Raw genomic sequence first — 20315 nt, 5'->3', positions numbered from 1 at the left:
GTGAGTATACATATACAGTATACATTATTTACAATTTACCCATGCATGTACTGTCGTGTGCACATTCCTGCGCAAGTTAAATGGTCTCATCTAAAACAGTGTTTTTAAGCTGGTGGGTCGGGGCCCAAAGTTGGGTCGCTGACCCGTCTTCACAGTGTCCTTGGAAAATATTGATAATGATTAATAATAAAAATAATGTGAGTTGACACCCGCTTTTTATGTCAGAGAAAAAGACTGCTAAAGTTTGTTTACAAATGTTGAGCGTGATCAAAAACAGATAAAGCAGAGAATATATGATATTTGGAATTTATTATCTTAAAGACAAAGCCACTGAACAGGAGCTTTTTAAGTTTCATTAAAATGAACTAAATCAAGCATCATAGGGAATATTATTAAGTCGTTTTGCTTGTACTTTTATGTGAAAATATTCTCTCTTGTTTAAGATGCACAATCCTTTCATTCTATAAATTTGTGAAGTGGAATTTTTTCCCGATTTGGGTCCCACTTTGTTGTTAGGATGGGATGGTGGGTCCTGGAGTCAGACCACTTGAGAACTAATAAGCTAAAACGTCATAGCTGTATATGATTTGAAATATTTTTGGGGAAATATTTTCCTCTCACTTGGCCCTGAGAACACTCCAGTGAGGGCCCTCCATAGGGGAAGTCCCCTCGGTGAGTGGAGTGCAAAGTGAATATTGTCCCCTAAGAAATTGGATGGGACTTGCAAGGTTCCACCACAGTCCAGTAGATAGCCGTAATACGAATTGGCTGTAGACCTAAGTGACGTATTGGCCTACATCATATGTAAACAACTAGAGTCTCAACCTGTGGTGTGGCAGTTGGAGAGTCCGTACAACGTTAATAATGCCCGCTACAGCTGTGTTATTACCGATTGCCTGGAAGCTCATCACCATTTCCGTGTCTCTAATCAACGGAGGAGAAATGCGCGATATTGAAGACGGCTTCGGCGCTATGTAGCACTGATTCATCTTTACGAGGTACGTACACTCATTTAAAAAAACGACCCGTTCGGTCAAATACAGTAAGGGTTAACGTACAACGCACGTTCACATAATACCCTATGTTTGTGTAGACATAAATGACAACCTACCTATTAGTATCTTAATGCCATTTTATGACATATAGTAGGGGTCTTTAACGTGTGACACGATGAAAAGCAAACGAACACAAGAACAGTCCACCTGACCCTGAAGCTGACATAATATTGTCACCAAACTTCCCTGTACGACCCAAACACCTTGGTTCACAAGGAATTGAATTCAAAAGAGTTGTCATTGCATATAAAAAAAGGCCATTTCTACATTTTTTCATGATACATACATCACAGTAAAAGCTGTCTTTTCTATGCCCACATTTATGTCTAAATTGTTTATCTTATCTGTTGTGTTCCAGAGTGGCCATCCCATAAGGATGGACAGGTTGGACAGGAATGTTCCCATCCTGTGCTTATGGTTCGATGTGTAGTCAGAACTCATTCAGGACTTAAGGTTGAGCAAGAAGGTCATGTGGGCCCTGCAGGAGCTGCTGAAGAGGGAACAGGACCATGGCTGGAGGTCCTGATCTACGTGTACTGGCTGGCCCACGGTCTGTCCTACCGTGTGGTGTCACGGGTCTTCAGTGTTCCCAGGTCCATTGTACACAGAATTGTCCACAGTTAATATGGAATAAATTGCCCAAAAGCCATGTTTCGGGCTCTGGAAGTCAGACCCACATTTGCATCCTGTGCTTTTCCGCATTACTATTCAATAAACGTCTTTATTTTGAGTTACACCTTGGTGGTTTATTTCATAATGATGTGTGATACTGTGTGTGAACTATGTGACTGTTGGACAGAAAACAACTACAGATCACTCTGGGTTAAATAGTTTACTTTCAGAAAAACAAACTCGCATTGTGCCCAAATAAATAATGTGTCACAAAATGTAACAAAAATATACCAATACTGTATACCAATTGAGTTCTTAATACAAAACTCAATTCCAATGAAGTTGGGAAAGTGTGTTAATTGCAAATAAAAATTGATCCAAGTAAATTGCAAATTCTTTTCAACCCATATTTAAATGAATGCACAGCAAAGACAACATATTTATTGTCTTCACTCATAAACTTTATTGTTTTGGGAGAAAATCATCAACTCTGTAATTTGATGACAGCAACACGTGCCAAAATAGTTGGGACAGGTGTCAATAACTACTCAGAAAGTGGATGAATGGAAATCAACCAACTATTTGCAGGTGAACAGATGAATTAGCAACAGGTGAGAGTTGTTACTGGGTATAAAAAAGGGAGACCCGAACAAGCTAAGTCATTCACATGCAAGGATGGGGCGAGGTTCACCTCTTTGTGAACAACTGCGTGAGCAAATTGTTGAACAGTTTAAAAACAACATTCCTCAAAGTACAATTGCAAGGAATTTAGGGATATCATCATCTACAGTCCATAATATTGTGAAAAGGTTCAGGGAATCTGGAGAAATCACTGTGCGTAAACGGCATGGCCGTAAACCATTATTGAATGCCCGTGACCTCCGAGCCCTCAAGCGGTACTGCATTAAGAACCGACATCAATGTGTAAAGGACATCACCACATGGGCTCAGGAACACTTTGGAAAACCACTGTCAGTCAATACAGTTCGACGCTATATCCGTAAGTGTGGGTTAAAACTTTATGTTGCAAAGCGTAAGCCATTCATCAACAACATCCAGAAACGCCGCAGGGTTCTCTGGGCCCGAGCCCATCTAAAATGGACTGATACAAAGTGGAAAAGTGTTCTGTGGTCTGATGAGTCAGTTTTCCAAATTGTGTTTGGAAATTGTGGACGTCGTGTCCTCCGGTCCAAAGAAGAACAGAACCACCCAGACTGTTATGCACGCAAAGTGCAAAAGCCAGCATCTGTGATGGTATGGGGGTGCATGAGTGGCCAAGGAATGGGTAACCTGCACATCTGTGAAGGCACCATTAATGCAGAAAAGTACATTCAGGTTTTGGAACAAAGTATGTTGCCATCCAAACAGAATCTTTACCATGGGCGCCCTTGCTTCTTCCAGCAGGATAATGCCAAGCCACACACTGCACGTCTCACGACAGCGTGGCTTCGTAGTAAGAGGGTGCGGGTGCTTGACTGGCCTGCCTGCAGTCCTGACCTGTCTCCCATTGAAAATGTGTGGCGCATTATAAAGCGCAGAATAAGACAAAGGAGACCCCGGACTGTTGAACAGCTGAAGCTGTACATAAAGCAAGAATGGGAAAGGATTCCACTATCAACGATTCAACAACTAGTCTCCTCACTTCCTAAACGTTTATTGAGTGTTATTAAAAGGAAAGGTGATGTAACACAATGGTGAAGAAGCCCCTTTCCCAACTACTTTGGCACTTGTTGCAATTATAAAATTCTAAGTTTATCATTATTTGCTTATGGAAATAAAGTTTATGAGTTTGAACATGGATAATCTTGTCTTTGTGGTGTATTCATTTAAATATGGGTTAGAAAAGGTTTGCAAGTCATTCTATTCTAATTTTACTGACATTTTAAACTTTTTCCCAACTTCAATGGAATTGACTTTTGTAAAATAAAATATTTTCCTTTTATAAAACAAAGGGAAACATTGCTGAGATGTCACTGTTCTGGAAATTTGTCCACGAGCTTCCCAAAAAGGATCAGGAACTGCTCAGTTTTGGCCTCAGTTTCCTCGTGCCTTTTCTTCACTCTGGCAGACTCCTCTTTCAAAAAGTCAAGGACTGTATCGTGCTTCCTTTTTTTTCTGGGTGATTTGGGGTTTGGCGCCGGATTGGAAGATGCCGACTACGTGCCCGGTGGTGTGGATGGTGTGGTAGCTGTGATGGTGGTCAGCTCTTCCACGGGACGTTCTACATTGGCCTTTAGTTTGGTTGGAAAAAACAAGAATTACTAAATGCTGGTGTATTGTTCGAAAACAGCTGTGTATAGGATGCTGAACAAGTTGATGTGAGACAGGAAATTATAGGATGTGTTCTGGATAATTATTTGATAGTGATTAGATACACAAACCTGACATATTGTTCTTATGGCTGTAAGAGCCTTCTATTGGCCAACATCACATATGCTTTAGAATTGTCTCCACATTTGGACAACATTTTGAGAAGGTAATTAATTTATTTAATATGTGTTTACAGAGAAGGCAGTGGACTATGTGATAGTTATTAGTTTCATCTGTATTTCCACGTGAAATTCGGAGGCATTACTCACGACGCATGATGAAAACTAATGTTTTATGATCTCACATGAAAGAATCAAATTGTAAAAAAAACACCACAACCCGGAAGCGACGATGCATCCGACGTTGCTGGTTGTAATAAATGTAATTAATCCATTCTGCGTTCTTATTCGGAGTTATCCAGATAAATATCGATTCTAATCCAGACTTAATTTCATTCCTAGCTTTAAATTCTTCTGGAATTCCTCTCGGTTGTCTGATGGTATCTAGATATACACGTCCATCCGGAATATATGCTCTTTAACTCCGGCCAATTGTCAACAAAAATATTTAATTTAATTACCTTTTCCCCTTTACATTTCTTCCTTTTCTCACTTGTATGTCCCTCTCTTCTCTTTTCCTTAATGTCTACTTTCTTTTCCCCTTTTTACCTTCTTATCTTACTTGTATGTCCCTCTCTTCCTTAATGTCTACTTTCTTTTCCCCTTTTTACCTTCTTATCTTACTTGTATGGCCCTCTCTTCCTTAATGTCTGCTTTCTTTTCCCCTTCTTACTTTCTTTTACTAACTTTTATCTTTCTGTATTTGTAACTTCCTTACTTGCTCTGCCAACAATCCATCTCCTACATAACTTTCCCTTCTTCTACGCCTTCTAACACTTTAGCCCATGGGAAATTGACATATAACCATCTCACTTATTTATTTATTTATTTATTTATTTATTTTTCTTTCCAAACCAATTCAATCTACTATCTTAGCTTCACCTACTTAATGTGAAAATGACGTGCATTGATCTACAATGATTCATCTTACTCATTTTATTCGACTCAATGAATTTTTCCTCCATATTCAATGAAAAGAAAGTATTTACTCACGCTTTTCCACTATTCTCGTACAACAATGCTTCTATCTCAAATTAATCCATCCCAATTCACTCAATTGGATTTTTCCTCGTCTTCACATTCCTTAATTTTCCAATTTTGAACTGAAAACCGGAATAGGTTAACTTTTTTCTTTTTGATATTATTCTATCCTTTCTTGGTGTTATTCTGGCATTAACATCATCTAAAGCACCTAAAATAACCAAACATAATTTTTTTTTTGAAACTTTTCACTTCTAAATTCATCGTTTTCCAACTGAAAAAAAATTTATTCTCCGGGAACTCCATAGGCTCTCAGACGTTACGTTGCACACCCTTAGCTTCAAAACGATTTCCCAAAAAAAACGAACGTTTTCGATTCCTAACGAGACGTGCTATTGGTTCTATCTAAAACAATACATTTTAAACCGTCTTACTCTTTAAAAATGTTTTTCTCATCTCAATGAGCACTGTATTGTTCCTTTTTTCCTTTTCCTTCGATATTTTTCTGTTAAACCTTTCAGTTACGTGGGCCGATTAAACGCCAGCGCTGGACAACCATATAAGACAAGAAAGATAAGAATACAGGAAAGAATACAAACACTTACAACATTGAACAAACATAAAACATAAAACAAGACAGATGGCCCACAAAAATTTAAGTTAATTAGTCAAATCAAAGTCCGTGCACATTGAGACCATGCGCCTACACAACTACCGAGTTAGGGTTATGGTTTTCCTCTTCTACACAATTTCCCGAATTTTACGTACTGGCCGTGCACTCATTTTTGGCTGTCGGCGTTGTAACCTCACTCTTCAGTGCTGTCGCCGTGGGTGTAGGTTTTTCTGGACTTTGGTGTGTCGGTACCCTTCTCGCCTGTATCGTCACATTAAGGTTTAGCATATTATCCGTCACTTTAGTCTGTACTGTCGTTAACACATTTGGTTTCTGGTAGTCCATCGGCACTCCGACTGGTTGCACGTCTCTCTTTCGTCTGACTCATCCCATAATACTCGGAATTTCAGTAATTCAAACTTGTCTTCTATCGCAATTGCACTATTTATACACGTCCTTCTACTCAATCAAGGAAGCAAGGTTTAGGGCGCTCTGAGGAGAGGGATGACTGAGTATGGGCGCCAAGAGTGGACTGAGAGTGTGATCGTGGCCACTGTGTTGTGCGGTGCAGAGACGATTCAGTTTTATTAAGACGACAGCAGTGTGCGTGTGTGTGTGTCGTCGTATCGATACTAATAACTAAATGGAGTGGAATGGAACTATGATGACTATAACATGAAACCAAACGAGACGTCACGCTCTATAGAGAATTTATCGACCTATTTCATCATCGCCTACAATCAGCTCAAAATTTTTTTTCCAACATTCTGCTTCTTAAAAAGAACCTAAAAAGAAATCCGTCATTAAAAGCGCAATTAACCACCAGTCCATCGTCCCAAAAACAATGGTTCTAAGTCAAGGGTGGGCAAACTTTTGGCGTCACGAGCCTGGGGACACATCCAGTTTTTCTCATTTACAGTTATGATGTTATATTTCATTATATTTATTTCATGTTTATCTATTTTGTGTATATGTATGAACCCCTACTGAACACCAGCATACCTTCAGGGCAGTTGCAGTTGATTCAACAAGGTTCGGTTGCATTCGGAACGGACTAATCCCGTTTCAATCCAATTGATTCAAATTGATAATGTGTTTCGATTTACAATAGTTTCATCATTCCATATTTACTGCTAGAACCAATTAAACGTATAAGTAGAGGTACAACTGTGTTATTGTAGTTGTGCACGTATGTAGTATTTCTGTCATGTCCAGCATGGTCGCCGTGGCGACCGTCTAATTTGCGTGTGTCCTTCTTAAGGGCTTGCCCGTTCTGAGTAAAAGCCTGTTTTATGAGTATTCCTAGTCTGAGTTCCTGTTTGCCTGTAGGCCAGTTGCTGTTTTGTTTTTTCCCTGAGCGTTGGACAATTTTGCTGAATAGAAGTAACTGGTCGTTGAGCGATTGAGTTCTGGTCCGCTCTGCACTTAACTCAACCATTCCTGCAGTAGTATCTTATAATATTTACAAAATAAGATTAAATAAGATTCTGTAATATTTTCGAAGTAGGTTGTAGTACACCTGAGGCTATATTTTTGCAGGATTTCTTTAGTAGCGCTAGTATTAATGCTGTTGTAGTTTTGTAGCAGTATTCTTGCAGAATTTCTGTAGTTGGTCTTTTTAGAATTATAGCCGTACCATATACTATGTCCCGGTTTTCAAGCTCTATATTCCGTTTTCTAGTAATTTCATAGAATTTCTGTAGTAGGATTTACATTATTGTAATACTTTACCATCCCATTTCTTGTTCTCCTTTGGTTTACTGCACATGAATGGCTGGATTAAACCCTAGAGGTTTAATTCTGACCCAATTGTGGAAAAATGTATTTGATTAATTCGTTTACCCCTGTGCTCAGCATCTTTTTCTATAATACAATTTTATGTATTGCGTGGTACGTATCTTCTTATTCTAAAGCAAAACAACATGTTATGTCTATGTTTATTTGCCTTCAATTAGATATTGATCCTTTTAATAATTTCCTTTTATTTTTATAGCTCATCTATAAAAATACTGTTATATGTTTTGCACAATGCTGACAACTTTTTTGCACTACAATGACTATTTTTCACCAAATGCATATTACACATACCTCAACTGTATGTAACATTTTACATGCACATTTTTGTGTAAATATTGTATTACTTATAACTATAACCTTATCTTTTCCGTTCCTTTACCTAACTCTGAAGATGGAGTGTCATGCCAAATTTTAATTGTCAGTTACAATATGTGAACCCGTTTTGTAACTATGTCCGTAAAGGTATATTCCATTCCATCATAAATGGTCTGGATTTATATAGTGCTCTTCAAGACCCTGGGGAACTCCAAAAACACTACATAATGTGTTGTTTTTCATACTTTTGTCGCGAGTTTTTCATACCCAATTTTCAGCAAATTATCCTTATTTAAATAACTTATGTTGTATGTTTGTCTTAGTGTTTCTTTTTTCTTTTCTTTCAGAATTAAAGCAAAACAATATACTAGGTTAACTTTTTTTTTTGGGAATTCAGGGGCACTTAGAGTCTCGTTAAGTTTTATCGTGCTTACGTACTGAGATGTTTTAGTGAATTAGCCAGGTTATTCAATTTCTAAATTTTTCTCTAAAGTTAAGTACTAGTAGACATTATCTTAGTTTAATTAATTTCCATTCATTTCCCATGTCTCGAAATCCATTAATCCGTTATTTTTAATTCCTTTAATCCTTTCCAGGATTGATCAATCTTTTTCTCATTGTCTTCTAAAAAAAATGCTGTTTTCCATAGACAATGTTTCATTTTAACTTAACCAAACCATAAGTCAGCTATTGTTTCACATTTATTAATCATTTGTCGAACGTAACACTCATTCTAAAAAATTCAGTGTGGAATCAATTGTCCTAAAAAACTGCCAACTCAAACTCAATGTCAAAAATTTCTAATTGTCTTTTCATCCCTCTGTAATCATAATCTCTTATTGTTGATTCGATATAAAGCAATACCTACTTGTCACTCATGAATTATCTTGTTGACTCGTATTTATTTTATATTACTATCTTAATCTTTTATTCCGCGCAACAATCTTCGTTTTTACGCAATTGTCTTAGTTCCCTTTGTTTTTCTTTTTCTTTTCTTTTTAAAAGAAATATTTCATTCAGTGACTGAAATAGCTTCAGCTACGTTATTAATGATTTCTAGTCTCCAATTTTCTTCCCTGTGATAATATGTCGTCATTTTCAAACTTCTTTCAATTTTTGATGATTCGAAATCATTCATACCACTAGTAATCTATTATTGAATATGAGAAAAACTAAGGAAACAATCTTTTTATGTATTACGCCTCTTTTGAATTTGTCCATTTATAACCAACGAAAAGATGGACACTGAAATTATGGACGGTTTCCAGTCGTCTTCTTTGTTTTACTCGCCCTTGCTTTATTAGGAGCATAACTACACGTCTTAAAAATTCTTACCCTTTTGCCATTCGCATATTCAACGAGAGATGATTAGTTTTGTTATTTAAACATTCTTTCTTTTTAAACTATTCTGTATAATTATCTTGTATACACTCAGTGTTCTCATTTCACCATGTTCCTGTGTCCCAGATGCATCATCCATGCTGGGGACGCAACCTTTTCCTTTAAATTGTCATTATCATTTAATTCCTCGTTAACAAAGATTCAACGCATTACATCATCGTTACTTTGGTTTTGCTGTATGAGTTTTTATTCTTCTGCACGCCGATCTTAGCTAATGAGATCTCGTCGCTTCGAGATTACGTCATTGTTGTTGGTAATTGGGTAAGTCAGTCTTTTTCATTGGACAAAACGGCTTTTTTCTCAATTTATTGAAGAGAGCCAGCTCATAAATGCCCTTCTTGCACTTAACTTGGTATTTAGTTCTGTAGTTATTTATTTTTAATTGATGTAGTGTACTATCTTTGTTTTAAAGTACTATATTGAATCGTTAGTTTTGTGATACTGTTTAGTATACCTGTAGGGGCATTTCTCTATTACCGTATTACTGTCGTAGTATTTCTACGGTACTTTCATTCAGCGATTTTAATTTTCACTGTGTGACGTTTTGAGTGTTGAGTGACTTAAAATTCGACTCCCTCCCGCCGTCACTTATGAGTGCTGACGCTCATTTTGTCTGTCATTTTGTCTCAAAATGAAAATGTTAAAAATCCCTACAACTGAAGATACTTACGTATTTACTTTTAGCACAGGCGCTGGGCAATGGAGCAAAATGCGCATGTCCTGTTTATAGTTCCTAACACTTACCCAATCAAAACGTTTGAGTTTCTTTGCTACAGCTTCTGGATAAAACGTTCGTTCTCGGTTAAGGTTTTTTCCTGCGAGTTTTTATTAGAAATGTCTTGATAGTGAACCTAAATCGTTTAATTAGCTTTCTTATAAAGTATTTTTAGCAATTTACATCCAAAACAGGGACTGCTGGTGTGACTACGTGACTGTAAACTGGAGTTACTAGAGTTTTCCATAACATAACATGAGCATCACCTAGAGGCAGTGAAAAATAGTGCTTATGTGGGCACTGTGACTCTCCTATTCATCCTGTTAAGCACTTTTATTTCGGTTGCACTCCACAGTGCAAAGACATCTTGGGGTCAATTTATACACACTGTCCCTTTAAAAGATTTCGAGTGCATGTTTCTTATGAAACCATATTCTAAAAATTATATTTTACACATTTTCGTCATATCTCACATTTTTTCTTTTTTCCTGTAATATTTTTGATTTTGGTACTTTCGAGCTTCCATACCTCAGGGCCAGTGAGCCCTTCATGAGGTAAAATGTACTTGTACTTTCCAAATCCTCAACCGTTTTGGCATGTCGTACAGTAGTGTCACACTTAACCGGGCTGCTGTCCCTATGATGCGTCATGGTCTGCAACTGCAGCGTCGCTTTTTGGATCTCCGGTTGCACTTTCGGAACCGCAATTTCCATTCGCCGCTGCGATTTCTCGAGCTCTGCTCCTAGTAACAATCATATCAGACAATTTATCATCACACACAGCTTTGTCACCCACATCTTGTTTTCCTAATTTAACGTTACTGCCCTGTTGATCTTGCTTGGTCTCGTTGACGGTGGCAGCGTGAGCCGTGGTACCGTGGTTCAGATGGTACCATGTTGAGCTACCCTCGACCTGGACTGCGGCCAGCGTTGCCCTCACGACGGTGTACGGTCCCTCACGCCTCGGATGGTTCCACTTTCGTTGAAACCTTGATGTAGACGAGATCCCCTGGGACGTCTTTTCAAATGGTTGTTCGACCTTGGACTCTTGTCTCTTCACCAGCCGGTAGATGACAGCCGTCAATTGTCTCACTCAGTCTCTCAGTTTAGTTTGTAGTTGTTCAAGTGGCGGCCCCTTATAGGGACCTCCCAGATGCGGTACTGGTCTGCCTGTTAGCATTTCATGCGGTGTTAAATGCGTGATCCAATGAGTTTGCATGCGATCACTCATCAGCGCTAACTGTAGCGCATCCCCTCAGTTGAGCCTAGTACTCACAAAGATCTTGTTTATCTTTGATTTTAATATTCCATTTACTCTTTTCCACCATCCCTTGACTTTGTTGATAAACCCCACCGAACCGTTGTTTAATGTGTAGTTTTTGTAAGATGCCCTTCACGACCTTTTGAACAAATGCCGCACCGTTATCCGAGCTTATTTCTGACGGTATGCCAAATCGCGGAATAACTTCTCTAATCAAAAACCTAATTACTGTTTCCGCACCTAGATCTTTTGATGGCACTGCTCCTATTATTCCTATTACTCCTAATATTATTATTCTCTGCACAAATTTCATATGTTGGTTGAGCACTCCGTCTACCGTGGCCTGTAAATACGGAGACCTACACCCTTATTTCTCCAGCTATTTCACACCTCCCCCTTGCATAATATTTTCAAATTGTGCAATTGTGTCTGATATAAAGTCAAAGGTATTCCCCTGTTACCTATTCTCCTTAATAATCCTCCTGATGCTCCTGCATCTGGAGACACATCACCGATTTCCTGGAAAGCAGATTCAAAATACAATTTTAGCAGTCTTTCTGTGTTAAAAATAAAATAATTCACAATCCAAACGTATCAATATTCCTCAGATTTGTAAACACTATGTCAATCAACAAGATTCTAGCGTGATTCAATGCAGACTCGTGTTGTTCGTTATCACCGCCCCGTCGACGGCCTTGGCCGTCTGGCTCAGTCCATTGTGACGTTCCACTCGTAATCCGCTGCAGGAATGTGCCATGAGCTTTATCAGTGCCACACTGACCTTGGTGCCCAGTTGTCTACCTCTTTCTCCTCGAAACTGGCTGCAATCAGTTCAGATTGCCCCCTGCTCACTGTTTGAGGACAGCCTGGATGTGCTCCAGTGTCCCCACGACCCTGCTGTAGACAAGCGGCGCAGACAACGGATGAGTGAACGTCTTTGTTTGTTCTTTGCTTGTTTTTCTGTCCATCTTCAGCCCTTTTCAACAGTCCGTCTGACTTCTGAATCCTGTTAAATCGGTCATGTTTACAAACTCGGATGTTTAGTCTAGGTTAAATGACCATGAAGACATCACCTTAGCAATTAAATTCTTAAATTTTTCATGGTCTTCCTCAAGATCGAGTAATCTGCTCCTCATTGTCTTTTGAAAATGCTTGCCAAATTGTTTCCTCAATTTACCCAAACTATACTTATCACGTTTATCGGAACAAGATCTCACAAATCAAAAGGCCACACGCAAACGGAGCACTGGACGAATTAAGTAATCCCTCCACTTTTATTTATTTTCCATGACCCCCTTCGTAACGTAAACGACTCAAACATAACGTTACATAAAGTAAAGGAGAGAAAGACGGGGGAAAGACGGGGGTGGGGTGGGGGTGATCGGAGCGGGAATACACACGGTTGAGCTCAACTCACACAGGGAAAGACGGAGAGTGGTGGGGGTAAGCGGGTTAGCGGTGGGGGCGAGAACAACCCACAAAAAAGCAAAACACTTTAACGCACATACAAGACCGTAAAATGTAAAAGAATACACCTGTCAGCGCCAGCCTGACTCATGTCACACACACATTCTTCGTATCGCTTGTTCTATGCGAATATATCTTAATAATACAACATCTGATTACTGCTCATTTTTCTAACGTCGGTATAACCTTTCAGATTGTAGAAAATGGCGAGGTTCCATGCACCACACTTTTTCTTAAGTGCAAGGTTACATGTCCCTCCCAAATCATCAATCGACTAGGGAAACACATAAAACATGCCCCGTATTAACCATATATAGATCGTCCACTCTCGAACTGTCACTTCAGCAAATGACGACGTCTTATCACCGCTTCTACACAGAACTCAAGACAATAATAAATATACAAATACCGACGCCGCTGCACCTTTTATCCAGGTAAATTATCCTTTTTTCTTTTTCAAGCAGCCATGTCCCACAACAAACAGGATTCTCTGAGCACAAAAATTCCCGTCAGACAAAAAAATCTCAACTCAGTCTATATATCTCATCCGTCCGAACTTGGGCCTGACTATAGACGGAAAATCCACGTGCACGCATTTTCATAATTTAGCTCCGACGTCACAGGCTCCCGTCCTCCCACGAATCTCGACAAGCAAATTGAAACAAGGAGAGAAAAAAAACTTTCCTTACCTCAACCGCTCATTCGAGACAGTTCCACTGAGAAGTCTTTTCCCTTTTCTGTTTATTTAAGTGCCAAATCCACGTTGGGGCGCCATTGAATGTTGGGGAAATTGCAGGTTCGATAATCGAGAGAAAAGTCTTCTCATATGTGGATAAGGAAAATGGACAGGAGCCAGCCGCGTGGGAGGGAGATACAACTTTTATTGATGCATCAATGAAGTTTCTCAGAGAGCTGGGAACATGACAATGTTTTTAAAGCTGGTAGCGACGATTAAGCTTCGATTACACCCCAAAAGGCGGTCCTGTATCACGTATCAAGTTCAGAGCGTCCCGTCCCTTGCACGCTATCTTCAAGGAAACTTAATCATCTGCCAAGAGTATCTTCAAGGAAACTTAATCGTCTGCCAAGAGTATCTTCAAACGATGTCAACCCGACCTTTTCCCACAAGTAAACAAGCGCATACATCCAGAACGTTATTGTGACTATGCTGCTTTAGCGACTGGCCATGTAGATGTAAAACACGACTCATTTAAGATAAAAACAAGGATAGGCTGAACCGTGATTTTCTGCAGTTATCCAACTCTATGGTTTGGAGTGTGAAGTTTTTTTGCGGCTCCCTCGGTAGATTTGTGCACTATATGAAGTAGCGATTTTGCAATGTTCATGTTTTAGCGTGAAAATACGATTTTCTATTGCATTTACGTCTAACTAAGATATTTCAATATATTTTGTTGCAAATACATGCGTAGTTGTGGAAAACTACTTACATTTGTGCGGTTCCTTTCCAGCCATGTTTGTTGATATTGAGAATTCGCAAAGCCTTCTGGGTATTCACTTCGCTCTAAGTGCGGTACCGACCTCCCTCGATTTGAAGTGGTTATGTCATGGGTTGAGAGCACTTCTCCCTCGGTCTTGAGAGTATTGGGACACATACCATTTTTACGTGAACGCCAAAACCGAGTGACTAGGGCAAATAGCGAGTGAAAGTGAGAAGAATGTGACGCAGCCTTAGAGTTGATGACAAAAATGCTATTCTAAAACCACTAATCAATGACATTTCATGACATTAAAAGCTGTAAATCTGTTAAAAACACAGATAAACGTGTGGACAGATTGGTAGAGTTGTAAAATCTGATGTAGGACTGTTTGGCCACTTCATAGATTAAATTAAGGCTTCCATACTTAAATTCTTCTGTGCATGTCAGATATGGCTATGGAATATAAAGTTCAAAATAAAAACACATGGGGACAAATGAATTATGTATTTAAAAAGTATTCATTAAAATTGACTCGTGTGTGTGTGTGTACAAGAATAATTTAAGTCTGATGGAAAGTGTCCTCTGCGCTGTGCCCAGCAACGGTGATAAAGGCAGAACCAGGCTCCTTGCCAGAGGGCAAAGTGAAAATCAAATTGGAGCATGATGGAACTGTACTTGATGTGGACGAGGACGACATTGAAAAGGTGAGAGAAAGTAAATATTTCAGAAAAATAAACAACTGTTCTATTATTTTGCTACATGACAGATGTTGCACTTTTTTTGTCTGTTTACTAATGCTCAGATTACATAAACACACAGTAATAACCTCTATAATATGCGTTCACCTAATTTTATGTAAGTAGTCTTAAACAGCAGTCTCTAGATTGATGTGGGTGCGATTAAAGTAGGGTGTAGAAGTATGGATGTTAATATGTGCATATAGACCTGGTTCAGAAAGAGGAGAGAGAGATGAGTTCTGGAAGGACTTTTGGGAATGTGGCAAGTGCAAAATATGTGCGGTAAGTGGCTGTCGTTCACACCTCATGAGGGATATGACCAGGGTAAATAGATAGTCTCAAACACAATTTCTTCCAAAATAAATTTTTCTTACTGAACCTTCTTTTTTTAGGGTAACCCACCATCATATGATCGATCAGAGGATCTGGCTTCCCTGCTGTATCTTAATGAATCAAGTGTGATGCATTGCTTGAGGCAGCGCTATGGAGGAAACCTTGTACACTCTTATGCCGGACCTAACATGGTCATCATAAACCCTATCAGTCCAGCCTCCATGTACTCAGAGAAGGTAACTCACAACGCAAGTCAAACATGATAGAGAATTAAAGAAGGATTTACTTTATTTTTTCAACTCTAAATTTCAATCTTAACGACTGAATTAACTTGACTATAAGGTGCACCCATCCATTATCTGCACCCCTTATCATTAGTAGAGTTGCGGGGGTGCTGGAACACATACCTCCTGTCTTCAAGCAGTGGACAGGGGACACCCTAAATCGGTCACAGGGCACACAGAGACAGACAATTCACTTGCTGATTCACACCTAGGGACAATTTTGACCGGCCAATTAACCGGACAAGCATTGTTTTTGTTGGGGGTGGCGGCGGAAGGAAACTGCTGTTTTTCTTACCTTTGTGGTGCTCAGCAGAAGCCATGCTGTATGTATAGCAAGATCGGAAACTTGCACACCTTCTTCATATTTGGCTATTATTTCTTTCTTATATGCACTACTCTTCTTTTTTCACCTGTAGCAACTTTGCTGCTTGCACCGAACTTCTTCCGAGGCATAATTAGGGGTTAAAACACTCCGTTCACCGATTTTTAAAACAAAAGCAAAAAGTGCGCGCTCACGTGACAATAGTTCTTCACGAGGGGTGGGGTCAATCTACACCTGTACGCCGCTCAGCATCGCCCCTAGCGTACCAGCGTTCGAACTCCGATTTTTTGAACGAAAAGCGAAGCACGAATTTCTCAAAATTTTTGGTCGAGAAATGATTTGTTCGAACTGAGAGGCGTTTGAAAACCGAGGTTCCACTGTACTTCAAAAACACAAATATATCACAAAAATAAGAAGATGACAAAAACACTACTATGAAAACACTAAAAGAATTACAAAAACACAACTAAAACACTGCTATGGAAGTACTTCAAGAATACTTCTAGAGAAATACTACAAAAAATACATAAAACCATAATACGACACATAACCGGATAAATATTACTACAGAGATACTACTACAGAAGTACTGCAAAAAAAAAAAACGTCTACAGCAATACTAAATGAAATAAAAGGAAATGAAATGATCTGCATTTATATACTGCTTTTCAAGTCAATGAAGACTTCCCAAAGCGCTTTACAATGTGCTTCACATTTTACCCATTCACACACACACACACACACCAATGCAGCCATGCAAGGCGCCAGCCTGCTTATTGGGGGCATTAGGGGTTCAGTTTCTTACCGAAGGACACTTCGACATGTAATGAAATGAAATGATCTGCATTTATATAGCGCTTTTCAAGTCAAGACTTCCCAAAGCACTTTACAGTGTGCTTCACATTTCCCAATTGCGGCCGTGCAGCCATGTCAGGCGCCAACCTGCTTATTGGGGAAATTAGGGTTCAGTGTCTTACCCAAGGACACTTCGACATGTAATGAAACAAAATGAAATGATCTGCATTTATATAGCGCTTTTTAAGTCAAGACTTCCCAAAGCGCTTTACAGTGTGCTTCACCTTTCCCAATAGCGGCCGTGCAGCCATGTGAGGCGCCAAAACTACTTCAAAATAATACTACAAACATAACACTACACATATATTACAGATATACCACAACATTTCTACTGTGTAAATACAAAAACAATACTACAGAATTACGAAAAAATATTACAATGGAAATACTACCAAAAAAAACTGCAGAAATATTACAAAAATACAACTACAGTAACACTAATAAAATATATAGAACTTCCACAAAAATCTGATTCTAGAAATACAAAAAATATTTACAAAATAAAATACAACTACAGAGACTACATTTCAAATTAACTGTTCAAAACACCAACCTAATACATTATTTTACTTTAATTGTGACCCTCAAATGCATGTTAATTGTAGCAACTATGCTCGAACTGGATGTAATGGGAATCAATCCCAATTTGCAGGAGGGGGAGCGTGAAAATATCCACTTGACAGCTTGGGATACAAATGTCACAGGAAAAAGCATTAGGTCTTATCTTGTTATCACACTATTTTCAGTCACGATAGCGTGCATGTTAAAGGAGAGAGTATATAGTTTCACTTTTTCTTAGCTCAATTTAAGCATTGAAAGTGACACCCTCCCTCCCAGTAGGATGATGTTAACCCTTGGCACACAGGCTGCAAATGAATCGTGCATGCGCCGAAAGGCTAGTGTCTGCACGTGGGGACGTGCGCGTTTATTATTGTGTGCGTGTCTCTGTGCGCACCCCTCGCATAATGGAAACTCATCCCCTCTGTCTTAGAAACGGGAATTTTTCAAGAAGCGGCTCAGTTGAATAAAAGGAGCCAGCTTTTTCGGCTCAGCAGGTTTTTTATGTTGCTTAATCCATTTATTACCAATTATTTGGTAACATTATGCGCAATCTGATTTAATAAGGGGAAGAATTAAGCAGAAAAGAAAATAAGAAAAAAAAGGAAAAAAGACAAAATAAGCAGAAAGCTAGTGTTAGGGAAAAAAACTATATTATTAATGTAGCGTTTACCAAATTGTTCGAAATAGTTATCTGACTCCATTAACCAAACACAAACTTTATTCTCCTAACAATGCATGCTAGTTTCTTAATGGGAACGTATTGACAAGAGACATGCTTTTCCACACGAGCCAGAATTATTTTCTTAAAGTATTTATTAAGGGGCTGGCAGTAGCTCAAGAGGTAGAGCGCTCGTCTTGGGATCAAGAGATTACTGTTCGAATCCTGGCTCTTCCGTGTTCCATACCGAAGTGTCCTTGGGTAAGACACTGAACTGAATGCCCCCAATAAGCAGGTTTTCGCTTACATGGCTGCACGGCCGCTATTGGTAAATGTGAAGCACATTGTAAAGCGCTTTGGGAAGTCTTCATTGACTTGAAAAGCGCTATATAAATGCAGATCATTTTATTAGGTGAATTTTATCAAATTTAGCTGAATTATTGTCGAATTAGTCTTCGTCGAGCCTCCCATCTCTCGTCTCTGCTCCCATCTCTTTCCGTCTTCCATCTTTTTGACACGTCGGGATATCGGCCACCACCCATGGGCGTGCTGACTCTCCCCCGGGGCGTGCTGACTCCTTCCCTGGCCGTGCTGACTCCTCCCCTGGCCGACTCCTCACGTGGCCGCCACCTCCTCACCGAAAGACGCCGCCATGTCTAAAGGACTCACAACAAGAAAGCTAATCAGAACACTTGTCTCCATTTCCCGCGTCAGCCCGTCCCCGTTCTTGTTGTTTTTTGTAAACATCATTCTTGTCTAGGTCACACTGACCCCAAGCCTTCCCTGTGAAAAATCCCCACTGCATTCAACAAATGTAATTTGTATTATATTAAATCCCTAATAGTCAATTATATAAAATAAAAAATCCTTCACTAGGAAAAAAGAAGATAAAAGCAGATCAAAAAGAAAAGAGGAAAAATCAGAGAAGAGGAAACTGCTAGGAAAAAAGAACAAACAAGGTTTCGAGGGAGTCCCTTCGATCAATATAATAGCAAAAATGATGTAATATTATTGTTGTTGTTGTCATTTATTCATTGTGATTATGCATCACAAGCAGTGCGGGTAAAAAATGAATTAATATACATTTTTCAATCTATTGTTCCATTAAGTTATAATAGGATTTTTTTTTTTACTCTTCAGTGAACCTTTAACACATTTAAATTTCGCACATTTTTTAGCAATTGGAATCTTTGTGTGACACAACATATTAATTTATAATAGTGACTATTCAATGCAACAACGAATAAGCTACGAAATACAAGAATAAACTAAAGTTTAAAAAAAAAACCTTATTGTCTAACACCTCCCTGAAAACGAAGTAACTAACTAATTAAAATATTTACACATCTAAAAAAATGATAAAATGCAAAACAATTTAATCTTTAATACACCTTACCATTTTAAAGTCAAAAACACAGAATTTACGGAAAAGTGCAACTTAATCTCAAGAAGAAAAAAGCACCTCGAAACTCTATTGTTTGAAATAATGAAACCTGATGTAAGATGTTCTTGTATGTGCTGTTGGTTATGTTTAATGTGCATTTGTACTGTGCAAAAATGTTTGGGGGTAATGATAGGTGAATATGCCCTCCCTTTGGGATCATGTCTATTGATGCCACTGGTGCACCTTATACAGTTTCTAAAAAGTGTCACAAAACACTTTTTTTGGGGGTGCACCTAATAACTGCACCTGAAAAAAATGCGTGATATACTTAGCTCAAACCTATAAAATGACCTAAGACAATTACTTTTTAATGCAAATTTTTTTTCTTCCCCTTTCTAAGGTGATGTATATGTTTAAAGGGTGTCGGCGTGAAGACTTAGCACCTCATATCTACTCTGTGGCTCAGTCAGCCTACCGTAGTCTTCTCACTACAAGACAGGACCAATCCATTGTACTACTAGGAAAGTCTGGCAGTGGAAAAACCACCAACTGCCAGCACCTTGTCCAATATGTGGTCTCAATTGCTGGGAGCACAGGAAAAACATTTTCTGGTAAGTATGATTTATCCCAGGAGTCTCTAACCTCTTTCAAACATAAAGCTACTTTTTGTTACTTATTAAAGCAAAGTGTACCCAGTTTGACATGAGTTTCTAATATAGCAACTGAGCTAGATAGCACGTTAAATAGCTAAAATAGTACCCAAATAGTAAGCTAGAAAAGATAAATGGGTAAAAACTAAATAGGAGCTAGATAGCTGACTAAAAGAATAAAAAAACATATAAATAGCCGAAGAGGAAGCTACAAACAAAGCTAAATGGGTAGTTAGAAAACAGCCCAAAATTTAGCTTGATAAAGAGCAAAAAGGGTAAAATGGTAGCTAGATATAATGAAAAAATAAAAAGCTAAAAAGGTTACCAGATAGATGGCTAAAAACAAATTCAAGCTGTGATGAAGGAATATTCCGGGGTCAGAGGACACTGCAATTCATTATCAGTATAAATTGAATTTCGAAAATACCGCTGTTACGACAGTAGTTC

At 38.8% G+C, this 20315-nt stretch overlaps 1 protein-coding gene across 4 annotated transcripts in view; it reads left to right on the top strand.

The window, feature by feature from the left end:
* myo18ab (myosin XVIIIA b) overlaps positions 1 to 20315 on the top strand; it is a 297356-nt gene that overhangs the window by 36349 nt on the left and 240692 nt on the right. For all 4 annotated transcript variants that reach the window (XM_088345491.1, XM_088345490.1, XM_088345488.1 and 1 more), the window contains exons 5-7: positions 14682 to 14788; positions 15214 to 15390; positions 19619 to 19829. In XM_088345491.1, coding sequence (XP_088201617.1) covers positions 14682 to 14788; positions 15214 to 15390; positions 19619 to 19829 — 495 coding nt within the window. The remainder of the gene's footprint in view (positions 1 to 14681; positions 14789 to 15213; positions 15391 to 19618; positions 19830 to 20315) is intronic.

Source organism: Urocampus carinirostris, chromosome 10 (genome assembly GCF_059441175.1).
Source record: "Urocampus carinirostris isolate Australia breed hairy pipefish chromosome 10, RoL_Ucar_1.0, whole genome shotgun sequence".
NCBI classification, from domain to species: domain Eukaryota; kingdom Metazoa; phylum Chordata; class Actinopteri; order Syngnathiformes; family Syngnathidae; genus Urocampus; species Urocampus carinirostris.
Note: the sequence above shows the minus strand (reverse complement) of the source record. Positions and strands in the feature narration are given on the sequence as shown.